The following is a 26,919-nucleotide window of genomic DNA, read 5'->3' as shown; positions in this document are numbered from 1 at the left end:
TTAATCGTGATAATCGGCATAATCGCCAAAGCCCCAAAACAGACAATTAATCGTGATAATCGGCATAATCGCCAAAGCCAAAGTAAAAAAAAACAAACACACACACAAAAAAAAAACCACAATTAATCGGTATAATCGCCAAAGCCCAAAACCAGACAATTAATCGTGATAATCGGCATAATCGCCAAAGCCCAAAACCAGACAATTAATCGGCATAATCGACAAAGCCCAAAACCAGACAATTAATCGCAATAACCGTGACTATTTTTAGACAATTAATCGTCAGCCAAATTTCAGAATCGTGACAGCCCTATTCACAGCCTCCGTGGTGTTTTTTTAAACAGCCACTGTGTGCTCCTGTCACAATAGGTGCTGACCTTTTCAAATGTCATGCATACATACATAATGCTCGTGTATCACTGATAATCTTGCCATATTTAGCATCTTTGGCTAAGCCACACTGACAGCCTCCTCCGTCTCTGGAGGACTGAGCGCATCAGACCACACCATCTCGTTGTCTGAGGTGTTTCTCTCTGAGGCAGAGATTCAGTCGGACGTTTGACGGAGGAGATACGGAAAGAGTTTTGTCAGTGATGGATGCTAGAGAAGACTGAATGGAACGAGAGAGAGAGAGAAACGGAGAAAAATAAAGTCCGAGTCAGTCAAGCTGGATTTATTGAGACCTGTGAAAAAATAATCCTCGGACGTTATTCCGTTAAACAAAGCCATGCAAATGTAATTAGTTGTTTGGCAGATTAACAGTTGTTAATTGTTAAAGCATTAATCCACAAAAGACTGCATTACTGTGATTTTGCTGCGGTTAAGCGGTATTCCCTCTGTGCCAACAAATGACTTTTTACAAGTGCTTTTGTAAATTGGTGCTGTGGTCTAGCAGGAATATAGTGTGTGTGAGTGACCAAATAAAATTTGGCTTAAGCGATATCACCCCTCACTCTTACCTTTCTCCCCTCTCTTGACTGTCCTATCAATGAATGTGTTGTGTCTATTAAAAGTTTAATTAGATCATTCAAAGTGGACTGTTACTTGAATGTTAAATGACTAAACAACTTGGTCCACACTTTATGGACTTAGGAGCCGTTCACACAGAACGCGTCTTTGTGTCTAAAAACATGAGACGCAGTGTAGGGCTGCACGAAAAATCGCATGCGATATTTAACGTGCATCTTGTCAGTAGAGCCATTCTGTAATGGCCGACAAGCTGCGCAAAACATGCACAAAATATGATCGTGGTTTTGCGCAGCTTGTCAGTGAACAACGGCTCTGAGTAGTTAATACTGCTCAATGTGAAAGCCCACAGGTGATGGAGATTTACCGCTGATTAAAGAACCGGCTTTACTGACAAGATGCGCGTTAAATATCACTTGCGATTTATCGTGCAGCCCTAACGCAATGCTCAGGAATGGTTTTATAAAAAGCACAGTGCAGAGTGCCTCCTCCGCCATGTTGCCATGCCTACTTGCTACTGTAAACAAAGCTAGCAATGCTTGCCTCCAGGCTCTTCTGATTGGTCCACTGTTTTGGAACTGACATTGATGAGCGGAGCTGCATGTAAAAGTTGAAATTCTTTTAACTTGACATGGCATATAAAAAAATGCAGTCCTCATGTATGAGACGCTGCAAAAACGCAAGAACAATGGTCATATGCATCCATCTTACACGTGTCTACGTAGAAAAACAATGGAAAAGTAGCACATTGGAATGAAAAAACGCATTCTGTGTGAACGGCTCCTTAATGTTACAAGCAGGGATTGAAATTAACTTTTTCACTCACCAGCCAATTTGACTACTAAATTTTTAAGTTACCGGCCATTCATAACTTCTACTAGCCAAAAAAAAAGACAGAAATACACCAACACTTTGAGGCCGTCTACACTGGGCGTGACAAAGCGACCGTTGCAAATCATTTTGTCAGTACTAGGGGTGTGCAATATTGACAAAAAATTATATCTCAATATTTTCTGTGATTTTATCGATAAAGATAATTAGACGATATTTTGCTGAGTGTGTTATTGAGCTTGATATCTTAAGGACTACTGTGGACAGCTGACTCCTAAAGTTTTTGATATTCTTCATATTCTGTGTGGTCAGTTCACAGCAGTGATAGAAATTAATCTTTTCCAATCATTTTAAATTGATTTTTAACTTTTATGGGCATTCTTACCTGTATAAAGCCATTTTTTGAGTCAAATTCTAACATTTAATCAGTCAGTTCTAATAATTATAATTATATATTAATCAGTATCAATGAAATTAATCTTTGCAGAAGTTGCATATGAAGCGGCATTTAGATGCATTTACACATGTTAATGCAGCTCAGAGTGACGTGGAATGCTTTAACCTGCAGTTACAAATGCATAAATAATGTTTTGATATTTTAAACATGAAATGTTGAATACTGATATTTGAAATTATTCCTTATCTTGAAGTATGTGATCATTGTTAATGCATATTAATAGACTGAATCATGCAGCGAAAGAGCGCACTATAAAAGCGCACGCGCACTAAAGCCTATGTTGGTCTACTCTAACCTGACTTCATCACGTCGCGTATGCACGCCTCTGTAGGAGTGTTTTGTTTAGCTTTTGCAATATACTCGATAGTGTCATGATGTCTCACGAGTTCAGTATTTGTGCTAAACCTGCACAGATTTGACCTGCATGAACTTCCCCAAGAAATGAATGAGTGAACAATTTACGAAAAGTAACCCGCCAAATTGGCTAGTGATTTTACAGCGTTACCCGCCACAGCTGATTTTTACCCGCATTTGGCGGGTTGGCGGGTGTTAATTTCAAACCCTGGTTGTAGTCCAAACGAGTCGTTTGTTGTAGTTTTTGAAAAGTGATTTCTGCGAACAAACGTTCTTCCAGTGAAATTAATGGAATATTAGCACATTTATTTATATGCCATTCATGGAACTTTTTTTTTTTCGGAAATGTTTTAGAAACATCACTGCTTACTGTAGGGCCCCATGTTATCTGTTTGATTTTTTTTTTTCCAAAATTATGTTTTATTTGTTTTCCAAATTCCATTTTTCCAGTTTTATTTTTTTTTTAAGAATCAGTTTTTTTTTTCCCCATTTACATTTTTCTAGACTCTGTTTTAATGGTTAAATTAAATGTTATTAATCAAAAAGCATGTCTAATTAAGAGAAATCATGAAATTTACACACATTAACAGCAATTTATTAAAAAGTTTAACAAAAATTTAATTCTTAAGGCCTTATGTTTTATTTTTTATTGATTTATTTTAGTAAATTTTTTTCAGAAATATTGTGTTGTGCATTTACATTTTTATGCTAAATAAATCTTGTAAATATTTTTTGGTAAAACAAAAATGGTAAATATTCTTTAAAATAATGTTTTAATAGTAATTTTATTATTAGTAGTAGTACTATTATTATGTTAAGCAATTTATTTCTGTCACAGTTTCTTCAAGTTAAACCGAACCTTTATTTTGACGGGTTGCTGTGAAGATCTTTACGTTTCTGTTTGTATATGATATGATGATAGTTTTGTTTTTTTCAAAAGAAATGGCAAAATGCTCACAAAGGGACTCAGAGCAGTTCTAAAGGTTATGTTCATGTATTTATGTCCTCATTTAGTGCTGAAAACACTGTGTATAGTAAACAAAACTGTGCATCTGTGCCATTCATTCACACAGAGACATGCAGAACATGCAGAATTCATATTTAAATAGTATTTTTGTGGCTTAATATTCACAGACACTAGTCCATATTGCATTTTGATTTAAGTTTACTGACCTACTTTTGATAAGTCCATTCAAAATTTGACAAATTCCGTGACATTCAGTGTTATACAGTAAATTCTGGGTTTTTTTACTGGATTCCGCGATTCCGTCTGTGTTTTCCGCATTGTGGAAATCATAGGGCCCTATTACTACTTCAGAAAGTTCGAAGCAAACATTCAGAAGTAACATTCCCATAATGTTTTCAACAGAGCGTTCCGTTAATGTTTTTGCTAACATTTGCATAAAACAAGACTCAAATTCAGAAATAATGTTTTCATAACTTAATGGGAACCCTATCAAATATGTTTTTGTTAGCTGGGTAGGTGGCAACTTCTCATGCGAAACACTGAGGATTGGACTCGTGGTTGATTTCAGGTATAGGGTTTGATATTAGCTTGTGGCTAATAAGCTAAGCTAGCAATATTGCAATAAGCTGAAAACACAGTACTCTGTACAAATATTGTGTATAAAGTATATTTTTAATTCAGTGAAGGACACATGCTGCCTTATAATCGTATCTCATAGGAGATGTAATCCTGCTAGTTACTCTTTGGAAGAGCCTTAGCGTCAGCAGCACATCTATTCAGTTTTTATCCAGCTGGGACTGTGATGTGTGGTTGGTGAGCAGCAGCTCACGGTACGAGAGTAATGGCGAAGGTTAGTTTCTCCTCCACCGCTGCAGGCGAATTTGAGAGTAGTTAAAACTCAGAGGGCCTTGATCTATTAGCAGGATTTCCTCCCACCTCCACAACACAAGCTCTGTGAAACCTGAAATTTAAGGTGTTCAACTCAACAGTTCAGTTTCAGGCTGTGAAGATCTTTACGTTTCTGTTTGTATATGATATGATGATAGTTTTGTTTTTTTCAAAAGAAATGGCAAAATGCTCACAAAGGGACTCAGAGCAGTTCTAAAGGTTATGTTCATGTATTTATGTCCTCATTTAGTGCTGAAAACACTGTGTATAGTAAACAAAACTGTGCATCTGTGCCATTCATTCACACAGAGACATGCAGAACATGCAGAATTCATATTTAAATAGTATTTTTGTGGCTTAATATTCACAGACACTAGTCCATATTGCATTTTGATTTAAGTTTACTGACCTACTTTTGATAAGTCCATTCAAAATTTGACAAATTCCGTGACATTCAGTGTTATACAGTAAATTCTGGGTTTTTTTACTGGATTCCGCGATTCCGTCTGTGTTTTCCGCATTGTGGAAATCATAGGGCCCTATTACTACTTCAGAAAGTTCGAAGCAAACATTCAGAAGTAACATTCCCATAATGTTTTCAACAGAGCGTTCCGTTAATGTTTTTGCTAACATTTGCATAAAACAAGACTCAAATTCAGAAATAATGTTTTCATAACTTAATGGGAACCCTATCAAATATGTTTTTGTTAGCTGGGTAGGTGGCAACTTCTCATGCGAAACACTGAGGATTGGACTCGTGGTTGATTTCAGGTATAGGGTTTGATATTAGCTTGTGGCTAATAAGCTAAGCTAGCAATATTGCAATAAGCTGAAAACACAGTACTCTGTACAAATATTGTGTATAAAGTATATTTTTAATTCAGTGAAGGACACATGCTGCCTTATAATCGTATCTCATAGGAGATGTAATCCTGCTAGTTACTCTTTGGAAGAGCCTTAGCGTCAGCAGCACATCTATTCAGTTTTTATCCAGCTGGGACTGTGATGTGTGGTTGGTGAGCAGCAGCTCACGGTACGAGAGTAATGGCGAAGGTTAGTTTCTCCTCCACCGCTGCAGGCGAATTTGAGAGTAGTTAAAACTCAGAGGGCCTTGATCTATTAGCAGGATTTCCTCCCACCTCCACAACACAAGCTCTGTGAAACCTGAAATTTAAGGTGTTCAACTCAACAGTTCAGTTTCAGAGCGTGAAATTGAAAAGCTGTCGCTGTCATTCATCAGCGTGACAAAAGGTAAACAAATTTATTTTTGCTCTCTTTGACTCCGTGCAAATCCAGTGAAATCAGACTGAATAATGATACAACTTAAAAACCATTTTAACTGGCACTTAAGCGAAGAAATGTTAACTTTTCATTAGTCATATAGATGGCTGAGTGCAGTATTGTCCATCCAGTAGATGGTTCAGCTCCAGATTAAGTTGTTTTTTTTGTGTGGTGTAGTAAAGTGGTTCAACAGAAGTTTGTAGGTTCAAACCTAGGGATGTAAGGATGCACCCTGAGCCAGTTGAAAGTCGATACAAATGTGACAATTCAAATCGGTTGAGATGTAAAACGAATTGCGATACAGTTAGGGGTGGGAGTTTATATGAATGTATCTCTGAGGGGAACTGACTGTCTTCTAGTGTTAATTTTGGCACCCATTTTTAATTTAGTCTTAGTCCTGTCTCAAATGTATGTTTTATTTGTCTTATTTAGTCAACCTTGTCCTGTTTGTTCTGTTTAGTCAAGCTTTAGTCGATGAAATGTCTGAGCATTTTAGTCTAGTTTTAGATTGTTGTCATTTGAGAAATTTACTTTTGCATTTCAGGCAATTCACTTTCACCAATAAGAACAAATCAGTAGATTGTGGAGATTTATTTTTTATATATGTATATATATAACCTCATCTAGCGTACTGATTTATTATTATATGCTATTTATTGTATAAATTAATTTCAAAGAGGTGTACATTATTAAAGCTGGTAAAAAGAAATGAAAAATATTATAACAGTGAATTTTTTTTATAGTAATTCCAATCATTCCAAATTGCAATATCCTATGTTCTCTGTTACTCAACAGCGGTTGCAACCCTCTACGAACACCTTGGCAATTGAATCGCCATGGGCTAGTACATTTTTTTAGTTTACTCACCAGACTGATATATATATATATATATATATATATATATTTTTTTTTTTAAATGGCACAGTTTTATAAATATCTGAAAGTACACTCTTAACATCAGTCAGTCAAGCATTATAATAAGATAATCAATATTATTTAATGATAGAACTTTTGTAATTAGAATTAAAACTTGATACCCATGCATGAATGCATATTAGTCATTTTAACTGAACTTCGGACTGGTGGTGGTGCTTTTTTGGTCATTCAGTGTTTCTGTAAAAAAATAAATAAAATTGGGGAAAAACTAACAAAAATACTGATTAGATAAAAAAATTGGGGAAAAACTAACTAAAAATACTGATAAGATAATGATATGAATTCTACTAATAAGAACAATATAAAACGCACCAAGGATTAATGAGCTACTAGATTCATGAATATTAATCGGGTTGTGTGCGTTCGCTCGAACTGATTTGCTGAAATCAAAACAGGGACGATAATAGGTGAGCGCCAGCCAATGAGATTGCCGTTTGCGCATTAGTCCCGCCTACTATCGGAGAAAGCGGTAGATCTTAAAAGCTGAAGAATTCCAAAGGAACTCCATTATTTTGACAGAAAAATACAACAAAGAATATCGTTTACATGTAGCGCGCATAGGTAGCGCATCAATTCTCTCTCTCTCTCGCTGCGTGTGTGAAACAAAGCGACGGAGAGTCGTGCGCTTCACACTAGAGTTTACGATACGATAAATACAGGTGTGTTGCACATCCTTTCAGATGAACTGAAAAACAGCACAGATCGCTTGGCGGAGAGTGAAACTCTGATCCGCTCAGTCAGAGAGTGTTCGGCGAGTGAAAATAAATCTGAGCTAAACTTATACTTAGCCTCCAACTCACACACTGGCGAGTAAAATCTGAGAATTTATTAGCCATTGGCTAATATTAGACGTCATTTAGTCGCCCAGAGTGTAGATTTAGTCGCATATGCGAGTGATTTACTCGCAATGTAGAGGGTTGGGTTGAGTAAGTGCTTTTATTCAGCAACAACAATCGCAAACAAAATATTCAAGATCTCATGACAGAACACACAGACTGGCTTGACTGAATGACACTTTCATTTAAGATGAACATCTCGCATGGAAATCGCTAAACTCTAGTTTTCAGATCATCGTCAGCGGCGCTTCCGCAATGAGGAGCGAGCGCGTGCGCATGGATGCCAGATTGCATAAGCAAAACACCGGGCAGAAAATGTATCAGTGTAACAGAGAAGCTCTGATTCGAGGATTTGAACTCTTGATATCTGGCAACCGCACACATGAAAGCTTGCATAGTAGAGGCGTGCACAGCAGTCCACAATAATATTTTGTTTTCTTTCTTTTTTTGATAAAAATAAAAAGAGATTTTGGTAAATAGGGATGCACGATATTGAATTTTTGCCGATATCCGATATGCCGATATTTTTTAACTCATTTTGGCCGATACCGATATATTTCCTTTTGTTTGGAAACAACACCAAGTCTCTCCTGTGCAGAAATTATAAGCAAAATATTTTTAATTTTGGTTAATTTTTAACAAGAACTTATTTGTTAGAATTAAATAAACAATAATGAAGGTTTTTTTGACAGTACATTGAAGCTTTGAAAATAACTATAAATAAACTACATATCAATCGCTGCATTTTTTCCCCCCAGAAAGATGCAAGGTTAACCCTAACATTTTAAGATTTAACATTTGTAAATAGTCTAAAGCAAAAGAGTTGTAAAACTCAGTACTTTTGACAATCACATTTCTATCTTTATTTAGAATTAGTTTATAGTTTATTCATACATTGAAGACCATGCAGCGTTTTCGTTTTATATTTGATTATTCAAGTTCTGTATTTTTTTCTTACTACTTCAATTTTGAGTCGAATCGCGACCCTAAGAATCAGTTTGAATCAAATCATGAGGTGACAAAAGATTCCCACCGCTAGAAAAACAGACTATGTAAAGCTCATTGGGATATGCACATATTCAAACATTATAGAAATGGCTGAGCCACTATTGTGACTTTGAACAAAGCATTTAACCCCAGGGTACTCCATGTGGATGGGTTCTGTAATAAGTTCTTGGTGCTGTTCTATGAAGCATCACATAAAATACTACTGGCCCCAGAATATCGATCACAAGTGCAATATTACTTTTATACAGCGGTTCTATAAAGAAGTAGTTAATATCGAGTGACATTTAACACACAATACAGCCGGCTCTTTTTGTTTCAAAAAATGGTTTACAATGTTGTGAGCTATAGAATTGTAATTCTAGTTGAGAAAAGTGATTCAGTGAAACGTTTGAGTGCACAGACAACCACGCTCGGCCTATTAAATTACTAGACCAGAACTAACAGTTTTATAATAAGATTGTGTTGACAGCACTGAGCTAGAAACTGCTTTCTGAAGCCCACCAGCCTCTACTCAATGTTATCAAGTGACCGATTTATTGTTTTTTGTTTGGACGTAAACTCTTGTTTCTCCATCATCTCTTTCCAGTCATTGGCTCGCTCTGTTTTTTGGTTTGGCGTCCAGCGGGGCAGCATTAATCCTGAATTCATCACTCCTGTCAGACCTCTATCACACAGACCACCAGCAGTTGTGAAATGTCCGCACGCCTTCATCTTGACAGGAAGACAATGCCTTTCATTTCCTTTCAAACTGATGTATCTCTAGAAACACATTCACACACACACATAAGAATAAAACAAATTTACCTCCGATTCAACAGCATACTGTCATCAGCGTTCGTAGAACAGAAGATCAATATTGAACAGAATGTGCTTTTGTGGCCCTCGATTGGGCTGTTACGCCTTTATTGCTTTTTCATTGTGGTGATATTGCTTTTTGTTGTGATATGGTTTTTATTAGTTGTGGGATACAAAGTGTTTCTTTAGCCCAGTGTCAGAGTAAATGAGTAATGTGCTGTGTTCAACTCGTGCTTTTTTTTAAAAGGAAAGCTTCACCTAAACATGGAAAAACACCATTTATTAACATTTACTTGCTTATTATATTGGTCTGTTTGATTTTTTTTTTCTTTTTAAACAGTGAAAACCCAATTGATTCAAGCCATTTTGAGAACAAGATTCTGTCTGCTCATGTTTACTCAACGAGGCCAGTTGAAAGTGTGTAGGTTTGGGGTATCAAGCTCAAAAAAAGCACCACAACTGCACCATACAAGACTTGTATATTTGTTGCAATATGTCATTATTGATGAAAACCATGATATTTAAAAAAAATTATAAATATTGATATACTACACATACTGTATAAATTATCTTATAAAAAATGTAAATAAAAAAAAGGCTAATACCAGTAACTCTGTTTGACCCTCCAACATACCAGATTCATTGGGATATGCACATATTCAAACATTACAGAAATGGCTGAGCCACTATTGTGACTTTGAACAAAGCATTTAACCTCCATGTGGATGGGTTCTGTAATAAGTTCTTGGTGCTGTTCTATGAAGCATCACATAAAATACTACTGGCCCCAGAATATCGATCACAAGTGCAATATTACTTTTATACAGCGGTTCTATAAAGAAGTAGTTAATATCGAGTGACATTTAACACACAATACAGCCGGCTCTTTTTGTTTCAAAAAATGGTTTACAATGTTGTGAGCTATAGAATTGTAATTCTAGTTGAGAAAAGTGATTCAGTGAAACGTTTGAGTGCACAGACAACCACGCTCGGCCTATTAAATTACTAGACCAGAACTAACAGTTTTATAATAAGATTGTGTTGACAGCACTGAGCTAGAAACTGCTTTCTGAAGCCCACCAGCCTCTACTCAATGTTATCAAGTGACCGATTTATTGTTTTTTGTTTGGACGTAAACTCTTGTTTCTCCATCATCTCTTTCCAGTCATTGGCTCGCTCTGTTTTTTGGTTTGGCGTCCAGCGGGGCAGCATTAATCCTGAATTCATCACTCCTGTCAGACCTCTATCACACAGACCACCAGCAGTTGTGAAATGTCCGCACGCCTTCATCTTGACAGGAAGACAATGCCTTTCATTTCCTTTCAAACTGATGTATCTCTAGAAACACATTCACACACACACATAAGAATAAAACAAATTTACCTCCGATTCAACAGCATACTGTCATCAGCGTTCGTAGAACAGAAGATCAATATTGAACAGAATGTGCTTTTGTGGCCCTCGATTGGGCTGTTACGCCTTTATTGCTTTTTCATTGTGGTGATATTGCTTTTTGTTGTGATATGGTTTTTATTAGTTGTGGGATACAAAGTGTTTCTTTAGCCCAGTGTCAGAGTAAATGAGTAATGTGCTGTGTTCAACTCGTGCTTTTTTTTAAAAGGAAAGCTTCACCTAAACATGGAAAAACACCATTTATTAACATTTACTTGCTTATTATATTGGTCTGTTTGATTTTTTTTTTCTTTTTAAACAGTGAAAACCCAATTGATTCAAGCCATTTTGAGAACAAGATTCTGTCTGCTCATGTTTACTCAACGAGGCCAGTTGAAAGTGTGTAGGTTTGGGGTATCAAGCTCAAAAAAAGCACCACAACTGCACCATACAAGACTTGTATATTTGTTGCAATATGTCATTATTGATGAAAACCATGATATTTAAAAAAAATTATAAATATTGATATACTACACATACTGTATAAATTATCTTATAAAAAATGTAAATAAAAAAAAGGCTAATACCAGTAACTCTGTTTGACCCTCCAACATACCAGATGGCAGTATTGCAACTTAATGCTGGTTGCTGCTAATCATAAAATGGAAAATCAATGATTTTGTACAGTTATAGCAACAAACTATTTCTCCACACTCGTATTTTGAATGTGATTTATTGGCCCAATAACTCAAATGAACAAAGTTCTGATGAATTTGACTGAAACCATTATAGTAATGTTATTGTTATGAATCATTTTGGCCATGATAATCGTATAGTGAAAATCTGATATCATGACAGCCCTAATTCAAAGTCTTTAGATGCGTATGATAGTTATGTGAGAAAAAGACACAGATTTAAGTCCTAATTTAAAGAAAATCTGGCTTCCAGCTTACATTCTACATATAACTTGGTGTTTGGAATACATTTGCATGTTTCACATCATTATTGGGTAAAAAATATATATATATTTCTGCACTAAATTAGTCTATTTTGCATATGAGATTTGAGACGTGGCTGATATTTCTCACACAAATTGCAAAAAAAACAAGGAAAGCAAAAAAAATAAATAATGCACTGATAAGGAAATTGGCTGTTGTGATTAAATAAAGCAATAAGTCCCAGGAAGCCGTGGTTTACAGTGAATTTATAACAGCTAAGGGGCGTTGTTACGACACGAAGCGGAGTGCCTAAACCCCCTTAGCTGTTATAAATTCACTGTAAACCACGGCTTCACAGGGATTATTGCTTTTACAAAACGATATTCCATATATGTAGTAAGGTTTCACAAAATAACACCTTGCAAATAAAGTGTAATGATAATAAAAACATTATTCTTCCGCCAAACAATGTAGCTCCTCAGAAACGTTTGTGGTTGCAACAAATTGGTTGTTGAGCAACACACAGAAGTAAACGAAGGTGTGTGTTTGTAGAGTAATTTACAACAGCTTCGAACGCGGCTCAGCCAATCAGAATCAAGGACGGAACTCTCCGTTTTATAATATGGTTTTCTATCCTTCAGCCTCCGTGTTGAACTGTTAGTGGTCATGAGATCTGAAGTTCATAAGTTCTGGTTTGATTGGAGAGTTTAGCAGACCGAACTGAAGAGACAGAATCCCTCTGTAGTGCATGGGCTGTCACATCCTTGTTACTCGGTTGGTCTCCCAGTCTGCAGCAGAAATACGATTTGGTTGGCGAATATGTCCAGATTAGGAAGACTTTGAGTCGCAGACAGAGCAATCCTGGACTGAAACACCTCGCTCGGCTCAGTAGACAAATGGAGAATGAGACGAGTCTGGATGTGCTGGATCTGTGTGCTTGAGAGAAAGAAGCTAATGAGCTCTGTGTGCTCTCATTATACTGCATTTCACTCAAACTGACCTAAAACGCATGTGTGTGCATACTGCTTGTGTCTGCTAACACCTCTGCTGCTAATTTTAGGCCGTTCTAAATATAAAGGAGTGGGAACTTGTGTTTTCAGGTCAGAGATACTATGTAAAGAACCTTCAGCCGCAATTCCCATTTGTTAGCAAAGCAATGATGCAAGTGTGTGTTTGGATGTCACCTAATTAGAGGAAATATGAGCTGTACCTTTTGGATGGCTTCCAAGGCTTTGCTATTGTATGTGGTTGCTAGGGTGTTCTGGGATGGTTTCTAAGTAGTTGGCTTTCTGGCCCAGATAGAAGATTTCAATGCCAAGTCTCTGTGATATTCTGATCTTTATGAGTCTCTAAGACAGTAGATACAACTCTAGGTTTTCATTCTTATAATACCAGAACATGCATCTGTTTGTCGGTAGATGTACGTTGCTGTTCAAAATGTTGGGGATGCAAAAAAAAATAGATCATAAGTGACAGTAAACACATTTATAATGTTACAAAAGATTTATATTTCAAATAAATGCTGTTCTTTTTAACTTTCTGTGCGTCAGATAAAACTTTCTTCAAAAATATTGGGCAGCACAACTGTTTTCAACATTGATAATAATCATAAATGTTTCCTGAGCATCAAATCAGCATATTAGAACGATTTCTGAAGGATCATGTGACACTGAAGACTGAAGCAATGATGCTGAAAATACAGCTTTACATCACTGGAATAAATTACATTTGCACATATTCACATAGAAAACCGTTATTAGAAATTGTAATAATGTTTCACAATATTACTGTATTTTTGATCAAATAAATGCAGCCTTGGTGAGAAACTTTCTTACAAAGTATCAAAACTTTTGAACAGTATTTTAGATGTAATTGTACATTTGGTTGGGTTTTATTTTGACGAGAGGAATAATACTTGCTGTAAATTACCTTGTTCTTTAAACAACTGGTAAAGAAAAGATTCAGAGTGCAACCCATAAATATGTTCTGCCAACGCCTACACAGCAAAGTTTAATACTGGAGGTTCAAACCACTGGTGATTCAGCCTTAATTGTATTAAAGATGCTTTGAACAATTGTTAATAAAGTAAATCTACTTCCTCATCCATCATCTGTGTGCCTCTCATTTTCAGACCACCTCAGGAGAAGACATGCGAGATTTCACCAAAGTCTTAAAAAACAAGTTCCGCTCAAAGAAGTATTTCGCCAAGCACCCTCGCCTGGGATACCTGCCCGTCCAGACGGTCCTCGAAGGAGACAACATGGAAACGTAAGCATCTTGAAAGAGAATAAAATCGTTCTCTGTGTGTTGCAATTGTTTGAATTGGCTTTCTGCCACCTCTGTCTTCACCCGGAGAGCTTTTACAGCCTTCACGCACTGAGCTTATTCACATTGCAAGGTTTGAAGAACTATTGAGAAGTGTGAAGAATGGCGACTGACTTCTTTTCTGAGTAGAAGTCCTGAAAGACAGGAATGCCAAGGCCTAACACATTGGACTATTAAAAACTGAGATGCTGAGATGTCATTATTTGCTGTGTTTTAAGTAGTTGTATGTCAAGTTTTTGCTAAACAGGTTTTTAGTGTGGAGTCCTGTAAGAAATCATTGAATTTGCTTCAAAATGGTTCTCCGGTGGTGACAGCTGGCCTTTTGATTTCTGCCAAAGTCTGTTGGTTTCCACGCATTGGGTTTGAATTTCCAACTTGAATTGAATGATACGCCACATTAGTAATCAAGCCTCAGACACCTTGAATATAGGCTGTGTCTGCTCAGAGCTGCTGTTCAAATCTTATCATGTCAACACGTCTCGCTTCATAGTGCTGATTTTCTGTCTGTACAGGAATGTTGATATATCTTGCAATGTATCCTCTACGTAGAGGCCTGTGCTGCGTTGAGCATTATTTTTCACATGCATCTGTTTACATAAGAGATCGCTCGTTTCTCCGTCCTGTTCACGTGTGTTTTTGTTCGGGAGGTTTTGTACTCGTTTAGAAGATTCTAAACACTCTAATTAGATTATCCACTCTGTACTCTAAAGAGTCCAGCTGGTTGTGATCTTTTCCCAATCCTAGAAGGTTGTGTCTTGCTTTCTACTGCCGACTTTCTGAAGGTGTGTCAGATTTGTGTGCAAAAAAAGGTCCATTGTCTATTTCAATAGTGTAGCGATGTATGATGCACGGAATTTGCGTAGGAATCTTCTCCAGCCTTATGCAGAGCTCCTATTAGAATGACTGGAATTCACCCGCAAAATTACACTGAGCAGAAAGAAACGTAAACGCACCAGGAATAGTTCACCAAAAATGGAAATTTTGTCGTCATTTATATTTTGAAAGAATTTTGAAGAACCAAACAATTGTTTGGTCCCCAAATACTATGGAAGTCAATGGGGACCATCAACTGTTTGATTATCAACATTCTATAAAATATCTTATTTTATATTCAGCATAAGAAAGAAACTCGTACGGGTTTGGAATGAAATGAGGGTGAGTAAATGATGACACAATTTTTATTTTTGGGTGAACTATCCCTTTAAGGCATTATCATAACTCAAGTAGAACCTCTTAACTCTTTCCCCGCCAGCATTTTTGAAAAAAGTTGCCCGCCACCGCCAGCAATTTTGATGGTTTTCACTCAAATTTGATGGCCTCCAGTATATTTTGCTGTATGAATATTTGAATATGCAATACACCAAAATAAAGATCAGAGCTACTTGCTTTAAAAAAAAAAAATGTTTTATTCTAGCTTAAAGCATTCTTTTTTATCTACAAAAACTGCATACATTTGATCAAAAAGGTGAGAAAATCTCATTTTTATCAAAAACTACATCTGGATAATATTCAGTATTTATCAAAGCATAAATCCAGTAAATCGCTTCCATCAATACCGTCAAAGCTTGCACAGACGTATACCACTTCCTGGATCAACATTTTACTCCGTAACATTATGCAGTTTTCATTTATATGCTGTCTTTTGCTGATAATCGCATTATTTTTCATATGCATCTGTTTACATAAGAGATCGCTCGTTTCTCCGTCCTGTTCACGTGTGTTTTTGTTCGGGAGGTTTTGTACTCCTTCAGAAGATGCTTAATAGCGCCCCCAAGTGTATAACAGTGAAAACAAGAAAAGCCGTAAAAACTCATCTTTGGCGGGGAAGCGTTTTCTTGTAAAAAGACGAGATAACTTGTCAATGGCGGGGAAAGAGTTAAGTGATTATTTGCAGCATATGAACAAAGATAGGTCACATATCTCTCACTTTCAGTTGAACAAACTCAACAAATTCAAGTTTATGGCATAGTTAGTTTAGCAGAATGCTAAAGTATAATATGCATTAAAAACAGCAAACACACATTAAATTTTTATAATTAATTATATTTAATAGACCCTTTTGGACCCCGGACGGTGATGCATTTCCTCAGTAAATTGTAAATCGAGCAATTTTTTTATATATTAAAAGAAATAACACTATACTTATGTAACACTATACTTTGTGATGTCTTACCTTGGCATTAAATTACAGAAAACTTGCTGTATCGGAGTGTTTTTAATACAACAGTGACACCATTAAGAATGCTAAGTAAAGCAATTGTGGATTTGTTTTTCTTTTGCTGTTGAGGCAAATGGAAATGCAAGAATTATATTTGTTGTAGTTTCCTTTCACCACTATAGACATTTACCCGACTATGATTACTTCTGCTGCCGAGAACCCTGGGAATGTGAAAAGGGCCCATAATCAACATTTCTCTCATTTTGCCTGCCAAATTGCATGGGTTTTTTTCCACCGAATTTGTCGCAATACATTTTCCGCTAAAGATACATGCGATGCCGGCTTAGAATTTGAACAAAAGAAGGCATCTTGGAAGGCAGCGCGATTATGCAGCCTGTCTTTTGCCTCCGTGTTGGGAACGTGCCTACTGTATGATGTCTCAAAATGCCGCCCCAGGCAGTTCAGTGTTTTTGGAACCGAGCCAAAGTGTGGCCAATTCAAGAAAATAAAGAGTTGTGCAGTTCCCACTTCCGCCTTATCTCCATACTACCGTTGATTAAGGCACTTCTGGTTTTCCAGTGGGACCATTTCGTGAATTTGTGTCAGAAAGAAGCTTCTGCTAAATGACAGGGAACTGCAGATGACCCATTTCCTCAGTTGGTGCTGATTATAAATCCGAAATGACTGCTCGCGCTGCACAGGCTTCCTGTCGTTCCACGTTAGCGTGACGTTCAGCCGATCTGAGCGTCGGTGATAGCAGAACGTTTGATTTTCAGGTTTCTGAGCGTGCTGCGGTGTGCACCAGCATGAGTAAACCCCATTGCCACGTGTCAGATTTAACAAAGAGTGATGACCGTGCTTGAAATATATTCAGAGCGCTTTCCAAAAGCCAAATGAAAGCGCACAGTGTTTGGTTTTCTTGAACTTCTGAAGCGCCAGGGGATATTGACCGTTTTTTATTAGCGAGCCCGTGTTTGTTGACTCTGTCAGCACTAATTTACAGAATCCCTCATTACTTTGAGTCCAGCGCTCTGTACATTGTGATACTCCAAACCAGCCAGTTAACAGCCCAGATAACTGGAGCGTTTTATCTTTGACATGACTCATATCTCTCCCTCTTCAGCCGAACTGAAAGTCAACATGAAATCATAATAGACTCTCTTTTATGTTCTTAATACGCTTCCGTGGTCAAACAAATCATCAGCGCTAGGGATGTGCATCTCCATAACTGAGGCCGATGCGATATGCCCCACTTTCAAAATAATAAAAGTATAACACATCTGCTAATAATTTTATATAAATTAATCGTTTTTTACCAATGCAAATATGTTAGAAACGATGCATCACGATAAAAATGCCAACTTGTGTCCGATGCACACTTTTTTAAATTGATGCATTGCACCGTTAACTTCTATGCCGATGCATCGACGCGAATCCGTGAATCTTACGATCCCTTATCAGCGCACATTATTCCATACAAAAATCACTTTCATCAAAATGTAAAAACGGAAGCAGCTTTCCTTCTGTCCAGGTTACTAGCTATAAAGTGGCGATGTTTCACTGGAAGAGATCTTGTCCAAAAAAATGAATTATAAAACGGATAGTTCCGGTGCTTGATTCTGATTGGTTGAGCCGCGTTCGAAGCTGTTGTACATTATTCTATAAACACACACCTTCGTTTACTTCTGTGTGTTGCTCAACAACCACTTTGTTGCAGCCACAACCGGTTCTGAGGAACTACATTGTTTGGCGGAAGAATAATGTTTTTATTATCATTACACTTTATTTGCTCTGTTTTAGTTTGTGAAACCTTACTACGTATGTGGAATAACCGTTTTATAAAAGCAATAATCCCTGTGAAGTCGTGGTTTACAGTGAATTTATAACAGCTAAGGGGGTTTAGGCACTCCACTTCGCATCTAACAACGCCCCTTAGCTGTTATAAATTCACTGTAAACCACGGCTTCACGGGGCTTATTGCTTGATAAACCTATACATTAATCATTCAGTAAGCTCAATAACATGCATTTAGAATAACATGCATTTTCATTTCATGTTGACTTTAACCAACAGCCAAATAATCTTTTAAGCTGCTGGTAATAAAGCCTTACTAAAATCTTGTCATTCGTGATCCACTCACTTCCTGATGGATAAAAGTTTCGCTCTCGGAGCGTCACATTACAGAAGTTAAATGAGCTCTGAAAGCCGTTTCATCTTGACTTTTGCTCTTTCGAACAACTTTTAAACATTATTAAAAAGAAAAACTCTTTTCTGGCCTTTGCTGACCTTCCTACATAAAACGAAAGTCATTGTAAGTCATTCTCTGAGGGTCTCATCCTAGACCTCTCGTCTCCACATCACCCTCTGACGCTACATCAGTTGTGAGAAAGAGTCAAATGCCTCGGTCCTGCAGTGTGACAGATGGGAATGCCCCTGCTTTCGCAGAAAAGACAAACATGAACCGATCTAGCCTTGAATACCCCAGCCTGCAATTATCGTCTCATCTGCTATATGGTTTTCTTTAAAAGAAAACAATGACACTTTTCATCATCTCCAAGAGACACTGAAGTTCACTAGGGTTCTCCAGCAGATTAAACTTGTCCCTGTCGAGGCGGAGCAGAGCGTTTGATCTTTCGCGCTTTGCGCTATAAGCGATTAACAGCAAGTTTTCACTTGAAAAGGCACTGAAATGGAATGAAAATAAATGAAAGATTAAAGATTGGTTTGGAGATCTGATCCGCCTAGTTCTGAGGCCGAATGTTGCTCTGTGTGCGCGCAAAAGAAATGCAAATAACATGCTCAAGTTAGTTCACCCAAAAATAAAAATTCATTGTTTACTCGCCCTCGTGTTGTTTTAAACCCACACAACCTTTAGCAGAATGTTCATGCTGCTCTTTTCCAAACAATGAAAACATTTACATGACAGCAGTGTTTTGCAGGGCCTGATAGCACAGACTATTGAAAAAGAGAACAATACTGTTATCGTCTCCATGTAAACTGCAAAAGCACAAATTTGTGAAAATATGCATGCGCATTACGGGTTAGCATCGTTTCTCTTTATAATGTGACATCGCCAACTCCTGTCCTGGCATGCATAATACTGCGTTTTAAGTCGTTTTCACGGATGCGTGTGAATGGGAATACATACATTTTTACAATATCGTTGTCTATACACAAAAAAAACAAAACAAAGGAAAAACTTTTTCATTTTTAATACATTGTTGTCGTGTAAACAACATATGAACCCTCAGTATGTAGAGAAGAGCAGCTTGAGCATTCTTCGAAATATCTCTTTTTGCTCCACAGGAGAAATAGTCATTCAGATTTAGTATGATATGACAGTCAGTAAATGATGGCAAAATTTCATTATATTACACTTTGGTAATCATTTGTCAGTCATTCAATAAATCCAGTATTTCTCAGTATTCTGCACTGCCCCCTACAGTACTGGAGGAGTATGTCAGCCAGAACACCTCCACATCCTTGTTTGTGGATCTGACCTCCACATTGTGTGACCTCTGACCTTAAACAAATCTGTTCCTCCCTCCCCTCCCCCCACTCCCCCTCCTTTCCCTTGGTTTTGTTTTTCTTCCTCCCTCTTGCAGTCCGGTCACTCTCATCAGCATGTGTCCGGAGCAGTACGAGTGAGTATCAACAGTCAACCCTCAGTCCTCCTCCTCCTCTCCTCGTCTTCCTCAGCACAGCATGCCGCTCACATCAATGCATGCTCGGAATGGCAGATCCACCTGCACCCCCCACCCCCCCCATCCCAACTCTTTTTGGTTTTTATTTTTCCTCTAACCTTCTTCCTCAGTTCGTCCATCCCAATAACACTTGGTCTTCACTGTAGATCATCAGACACATTTCATGTTTAGAGTTCTGTTTGTCGTTGATTATTTTGGAGTGTGCTTTTGTTTATGTGTGTTTATGTTTTCAGGCTTTCCCCATCACCACAACTCTCTCATGACGACACACACTCACGGATAGGGCAATACGCCAGCAGGTATATCTCACTGCCGACATTACAGTACACAAACCACACTGATGTCATTTAAGAAATGGCATAGTTACAGATGTGTGACTAGTAAAAACTAGGGCTGTCAATCACGTAAATGTCAAAGGAATTATCAAATTAACTGCATGCATCTGTACTGCTAGGGAAAAAATGGTTACAATTTGTGGTTACACTTTATTTTAAGGAGATGTTGCTACAATGTAATTACACTCCCAAGAATAAGGTTTCCTTTAGTGAACAGTTCTTAAGAGAACTGTTTTTCTTAGTGTGATGTTTTTTTCCCCCCACAATAAAGAACGTTTTGTGGAATGGAATGATTCCATGGATGTTAAAGGTTCTTCATGGAACCATCAATGCCAATAAAGAACATTTTAAAACTGTACACTAAGTACTATGTAATATTATTCAACTACGTGTACTTCTGATAGAATTAAGGTTTGGTTTAGGGTTAGTTGCTTGTAATTATGCATCATTTACTGTTATTACTATAGTAAGTGCATGTAATGTGTAAATATGTCACCTTATAAAGAATGAAAAACGTATAAAGGTAATTCAAAGACATCACATAATATTCAGTAAAAAATGTGTGCTCGTGTGCATGTAAGTGTGTGTGTGTGTGAGTGTGTGTGTGTGTGTGTGTGTGTGTGTGTGTACACAGTGCATGCATTATTATTATGCATGTTGATATTATGGTTGTATTTTTTTCCAAGCACATTTTACCAATTCCAAACCACATCAATCTTAATAACTACTATTCATTTTGTATTTAATCTTTTGTAAGTGATAAATAATTGTTAACCAGGGCTGGAAGTGAAAAATGCCTCACACTCAGGTGTGTATAATTATTAAGCAGGTTTTCTTTTACAGGTAAAATGCACCAAAAAGGAGATTTAACTCACACTGAAAAGTCAAAAATTATTAAATGTCCATGAGAAATATTAAAAACTAATGCAATACAGAAATTGCACAATTAAATCATGACCGCTGGACAGTGAAATAACAGCACTTTATTGACTTGTGTCTGTTTTATTTCTTGTCATTGTACACAAGTTAATAACGATATATCTGCACATGGCCTTATTCTGCCCTAGCACAATTAATACCTAATATTAGTACAAATTTTGCAATATTTTTTTGTAGTAATTATTAGCAATTAATACTAAATGTAAAAATTTGTGTTTGAGAATGACAAGTATTAACAAGTTCTGTAATTTCTGAATAATTTCACATTCTCTGTCTTCATTAGAGTTAGTATTTACAGTATTCAGTGCTGTAAGCGTATAATAAGATCAGCTGCCCTCATGTTGTCATAATACCTCACCACACAAATGAGAGCGGTGACACATGAGCAGTATAAACGTACACATGCTCTCTTAGACCTCTGACTCTCTGCCAAAGCCAATTCAATCTGCTGCCACATACTGTATATTAGGTGCGTATCAATTCGATTTACACTTGCTCAAAGAAAAAAAAAACTTACTATGCATGCACAAATGCACCAACTGCCTCCAGCGCTGACCTTCTACCCGTAAATACTCGAAAATGGATTTTCATCGTCAGCTAGTTTCTCTCAATGTCACTATCACACACACACAGGCAGTTATTATAGGATTGTGAATATAGACTACGACTGAAGCCTCAATCCCATTATAGGAACTCTATGAGACGGTAATCCATTGGGACGAGTCTTCAGTCCTGAGTGTGTGTGTGTACACAGTGCATGCATTATTATTATGCATGTTGATATTATGGTTGTATTTTTTTCCAAGCACATTTTACCAATTCCAAACCACATCAATCTTAATAACTACTATTCATTTTGTATTTAATCTTTTGTAAGTGATAAATAATTGTTAACCAGGGCTGGAAGTGAAAAATGCCTCACACTCAAGTGTGTATAATTATTAAGCAGGTTTTCTTTTACAGGTAAAATGCACCAAAAAGGAGATTTAACTCACACTGAAAAGTCAAAAATTATTAAATGTCCATGAGAAATATTAAAAACTTATGCAATACAGAAATTGCACAATTAAATCATGACCGCTGGACAGTGAAATAACAGCACTTTATTGACTTGTGTCTGTTTTATTTCTTGTCATTGTACACAAGTTAATAACGATATATCTGCACATGGCCTTATTCTGCCCTAGCACAATTAATACCTAATATTAGTACAAATTTTGCAATATTTTTTTGTAGTAATTATTAGCAATTAATACTAAATGTAAAAATTTGTGTTTGAGAATGACAAGTATTAACAAGTTCTGTAATTTCTGAATAATTTCACATTCTCTGTCTTCATTAGAGTTAGTATTTACAGTATTCAGTGCTGTAAGCGTATAATAAGATCAGCTGCCCTCATGTTGTCATAATACCTCACCACACAAATGAGAGCGGTGACACATGAGCAGTATAAACGTACACATGCTCTCTTAGACCTCTGACTCTCTGCCAAAGCCAATTCAATCTGCTGCCACATACTGTATATTAGGTGCGTATCAATTCGATTTACACTTGCTCAAAGAAAAAAAAAACTTACTATGCATGCACAAATGCACCAACTGCCTCCAGCGCTGACCTTCTACCCGTAAATACTCGAAAATGGATTTTCATCGTCAGCTAGTTTCTCTCAATGTCACTATCACACACACACAGGCAGTTATTATAGGATTGTGAATATAGACTACGACTGAAGCCTCAATCCCATTATAGGAACTCTATGAGACGGTAATCCATTGGGACGAGTCTTCAGTCCTGAGTGTGTGTGTGTGTGTGTGAAAGTAAAGCTCCTTACACTAGCACTACCTACGATGCAGAGTTATTCAGTATTGAGCTTCGATTGGTGGTGTCCAACCCGCATGGCCAGACCAGAACTCATACTTTGAATTGGCATTTTTATAGTTTTATATTCTCATTCATCACCCAACACATGACTAAACATGCTCGGTCATAGTAGAGCCTCAGAGGTCCACAAATCCATATGCTGCATTATTTTAATGCTAATAAACAGTGTGATATTGTTAAATTGATCTGGGTCTCTGTCCGTTCAGGTTGGCATGTGTGTGAAAGTAAAGCTCCTTACACTAGCACTACCTACGATGCGGAGTTATTCAGTATTGAGCTTCGATTGGTGGTGTCCAACCCGCATGGCCAGACCAGAACTCATACTTTGAATTGGCATTTTTATAGTTTTATATTCTCATTCATCACCCAACACATGACTAAACATGCTCGGTCATAGTAGAGCCTCAGAGGTCCACAAATCCATATGCTGCATTATTTTAATGCTAATAAACAGTGTGATATTGTTAAATTGATCTGGGTCTCTGTCCGTTCAGGTTGGCACAGATGGAGCGCTCCAATGGCTCTCTGCCCACCGACAGCAGCTCGGCCACCGGAAGCATGTGAGTCTCTAAACTCTTTACTGGAAATGTAGGGGTTTTTTTCCATTTAGAGACCATTCTTGAGCTGAATACATTGGTGAAATTCTGGTGAATTAGCTTAAAGGGATAGTTCACCCAAAACATTTAATTTGTGTCATCATTTACACAAAACAAGATATTTTGAAGAATATTGGTAACCAAACAGTTGACTGTAGCCATTGACTTCCATGGTATTTCTTCAATAATATGGAAGCCAATTCCTACCAACAATTGTTACGAACATTCTTCCAAAATCATCTTTTGTGCTCAACAGAGAACTTGAGGGTGAGTAAGTGATGACAGAATTTTAGTTTTTGGGTGAACTATCCCTTTAAGACATTGGTTTTTATTTTACAGTATGTGTGAACAAAGCCGTATCATTGTAATAATGTTTTGAGCACCTTCAAAGTTAGGATGTTCGGAGAAGAATAAGAATTAATCTGTCAAAATTAGTGCTGTCAAATGATTAATCGCGATTAATCGCATCCAAAAATAAAAGTTATTAAATCCTTTAAGACATTGGGGAAAGTTTTGTTTTTATTTTACAGTATGTGTGAACAAAGCCGTATCATTGTAATAATGTTTTGAGCACCTTCAAAGTTAGGATGTTCGGAGAAGAATAAGAATTAATCTGTCAAAATTAGTGCTGTCAAATGATTAATCGCATCCAAAAATAAAAGTTATTAAAATAACTATTAAATAACTTTTTAAAAAAAGTCAAATTTACTTGTAAATATTTTAATTTATTGTATTTAATTTTATTCAGATAATCTATTATACATTTAAATTAATTCTGACTGGGTTATTAATTTAAAATAAACAAATTTAAAAAACTAAATGGCAAATGTAAGTTCAACACTAAAAATTTTGATCGGTAAATTGACAAAACCTTTACTGAATGTTGAAAATGATTTAAGAGCTTGAAGTTTGAAGGTAAAAGTTAGATAAATTGGTAGACATTTGTTTTTGGAAGTGATTAATCGCGATTAATCGCATCCAAAAATAAAAGTTATTAAAATAACTATTAAATAACTTTTAAAAAAAAGTCAAATTTACTTGTAAATATTTTGATTTATTGTATTTAATTTTATTCAGATAATCTATTATACATTTAAATTAATTCTGACTGGGTTATTAATTTAAAATAAACAAATTTAAAAAACTAAATGGCAAATGTAAGTTCAACACTAAAAATTTTGATCGGTAAATTGACAAAACCTTTACTGAATGTTGAAAATGATTTAAGAGCTTGAAGTTTGAAGGTAAAAGTTAGATAAATTGGTAGACAACAGTTGCAAGCACATACCGGGTAACTGCTTAAGCTGGCGATATGTGGTTGCTAAGGTATTCCAAGTGGTTGCTAGGGTTTGAATTGTGTAAATTCAGCAACTGTCTCCTTCAGTCTGACTGACCATATAAATGCTGCCATGTTTCTTATTTGCTTTGCTGCTGGTGGAGTCTGAATCAGATCGTTCAGGTCTCAGTGCTGCCCGAGAGAGAGTCAAACAAAGACAAAGCGATGTAGAGAGATGGAGTGTATTAGGGAAAGATGAGTATGAAATGGACTCCTATTCAAACTCTTGAACTGAGAGAGAGCAGCCGGAGGATATGTTTACACTAAAAACATTATCCAACGCATGATTCGTCAAGGTTTATTGCATTAAAACAGCTTCTTAGTTTCTTCTCTCATGGCCTTTGAATTTGCTACTGTACCTACCTTTAAGACTTTTGGTAACACTTTAGTTGCTGATTAGCATGCATATTGGCTGTTTATTAGTACATATTAATGCCTTTTTCTGCATGACCATATTTTAGGTCCCTTAATCCTACCTCATACCTAAATTCAACAACTACCTTACTATTAATAAGCAGCAAAAACGGAGTTTATTGAGGCAAAATTCGTATTCAATAGTTAGTTAATAGTGAGAATTGGTCCTTAAATAAAGTCTGACGACCAGACTTTTATATGTAAATGACCTCTATTGCAATTGATTGCTGTTTCTAAATCTATCCGAGTTTGTAGTCTACATCAAATGTGATGAGATAAAAACACCAGATACAATAATACATAGACAATGATAAATCTGTCAAAAAGTCTCAAGAATGTGAGACTATAGGTGAACTATCACTCACTCAGACAATGTGTGGTTAAAGAGGGTGGTTTTTTTATAAAAAAAAAAACCATGATTTCAAAAATGTGTTGCTTATTAAAAGATTGTGATTTCTGAATGAGCCATTTTTGCAGTTTAAGCCTCGTACACACCAGGACGTTTTTCGACGTGTTTTTGTGTTCATACCCAAGCGATTTTCGCTGGCGATGAGCCGAGTGAACTTGCAAATTCACTCCCTGACATTAGATGGCGCTTAATGAAAAACAGAAATACCAACACATCGAATCCTATTTGATCTGCAATTCCTCTCCATAACAACTCCCTCTTATCGAGATTTTTGTAGTCGCTGTCACGTTTGTCATAAAGCCCTTTATGTTCAGACACCAATGAGACCAGCAGCTCTACATTCATCTGGCCTCGATGCGTCTTCTTGGTCTACTTACTTCCTCTTTGTCGTTAGGTATCAGTGTGTGCTTGGCAAGACCGTTTTGTGCTTGAGCGCCACCAAGTTGTGTTTTACTGTAACTTCAGCAGCTCCAGGCACATGAACAAAAGCGCCGATCTCATTGGTTGGCCAGTTTTTAACGCAGTGCGTCAAACCAAAAAAACGAGGCCGAGGTGTTTTAAAAAAATTCTGCTTTTATGCCTCTCGATTTGTGCGTCGTGTGCACACTCACATTGGCGCCCTTTGTTTAGTCATGAAGCGTTAAACGTCGGCGATAATCGCGCGTGATATTCGTCCCGGTGTGAACAAGCCTTTAGTTTTAACACATGATCTTGGTGGACCGTGGGGAAGTTCTGAGAATGAGTAAGTATTTGAGTATGTCTTGAGCTCTGTTTCAGAAAAGGTACAATAAAAAGTATTGTTTTCCATCATCTGAGCCCTTTAAGGTTTGGAGCAGTGAGGGACACAAACTCTGAAGTTTCATTTCTCTGCTGATAAAAGAAATAAAAGGAATGAATAGAAAGAGATGGACGGAGGGCAGCAATGAGAGGAATCAGACGCGCTGCGGATCTTTATCAAAGAAATGAAGCTCCAGTAGCAGATACAAACACACACACACATACACACAGTAATTCAGTGTCATGTACTGTATCTATGCACGGGTTCATGCTGCCATCTCTTCATAAGACTGCTGGAATACAAGCTTATTACCAGCAGTATGACTAGGATGCTGCTTTGAACCAGAGTGAATGACCACACACACACACACACACACACACACACACACACACACA

The 26,919-nt window shown here is 36.9% G+C and overlaps 1 protein-coding gene across 1 annotated transcript in view; it reads left to right on the top strand.

Moving 5' to 3' along the window:
* Positions 1 to 26,919, top strand: part of LOC107549160 (utrophin-like) — a 250,359-nt gene that overhangs the window by 209,963 nt on the left and 13,477 nt on the right. Inside the window, exons 57-60 of the mRNA XM_016230150.1 lie at positions 13,741 to 13,917; positions 19,738 to 19,776; positions 20,070 to 20,135; positions 23,486 to 23,551. Coding sequence (XP_016085636.1) covers positions 13,741 to 13,917; positions 19,738 to 19,776; positions 20,070 to 20,135; positions 23,486 to 23,551 — 348 coding nt within the window. The remainder of the gene's footprint in view (positions 1 to 13,740; positions 13,918 to 19,737; positions 19,777 to 20,069; positions 20,136 to 23,485; positions 23,552 to 26,919) is intronic.

Source organism: Sinocyclocheilus grahami, unplaced genomic scaffold (genome assembly GCF_001515645.1).
Source record: "Sinocyclocheilus grahami isolate Dianchi unplaced genomic scaffold, SAMN03320097.WGS_v1.1 scaffold364.1, whole genome shotgun sequence".
Lineage (NCBI taxonomy): Eukaryota > Metazoa > Chordata > Actinopteri > Cypriniformes > Cyprinidae > Sinocyclocheilus > Sinocyclocheilus grahami.
Note: the sequence above shows the minus strand (reverse complement) of the source record. Positions and strands in the feature narration are given on the sequence as shown.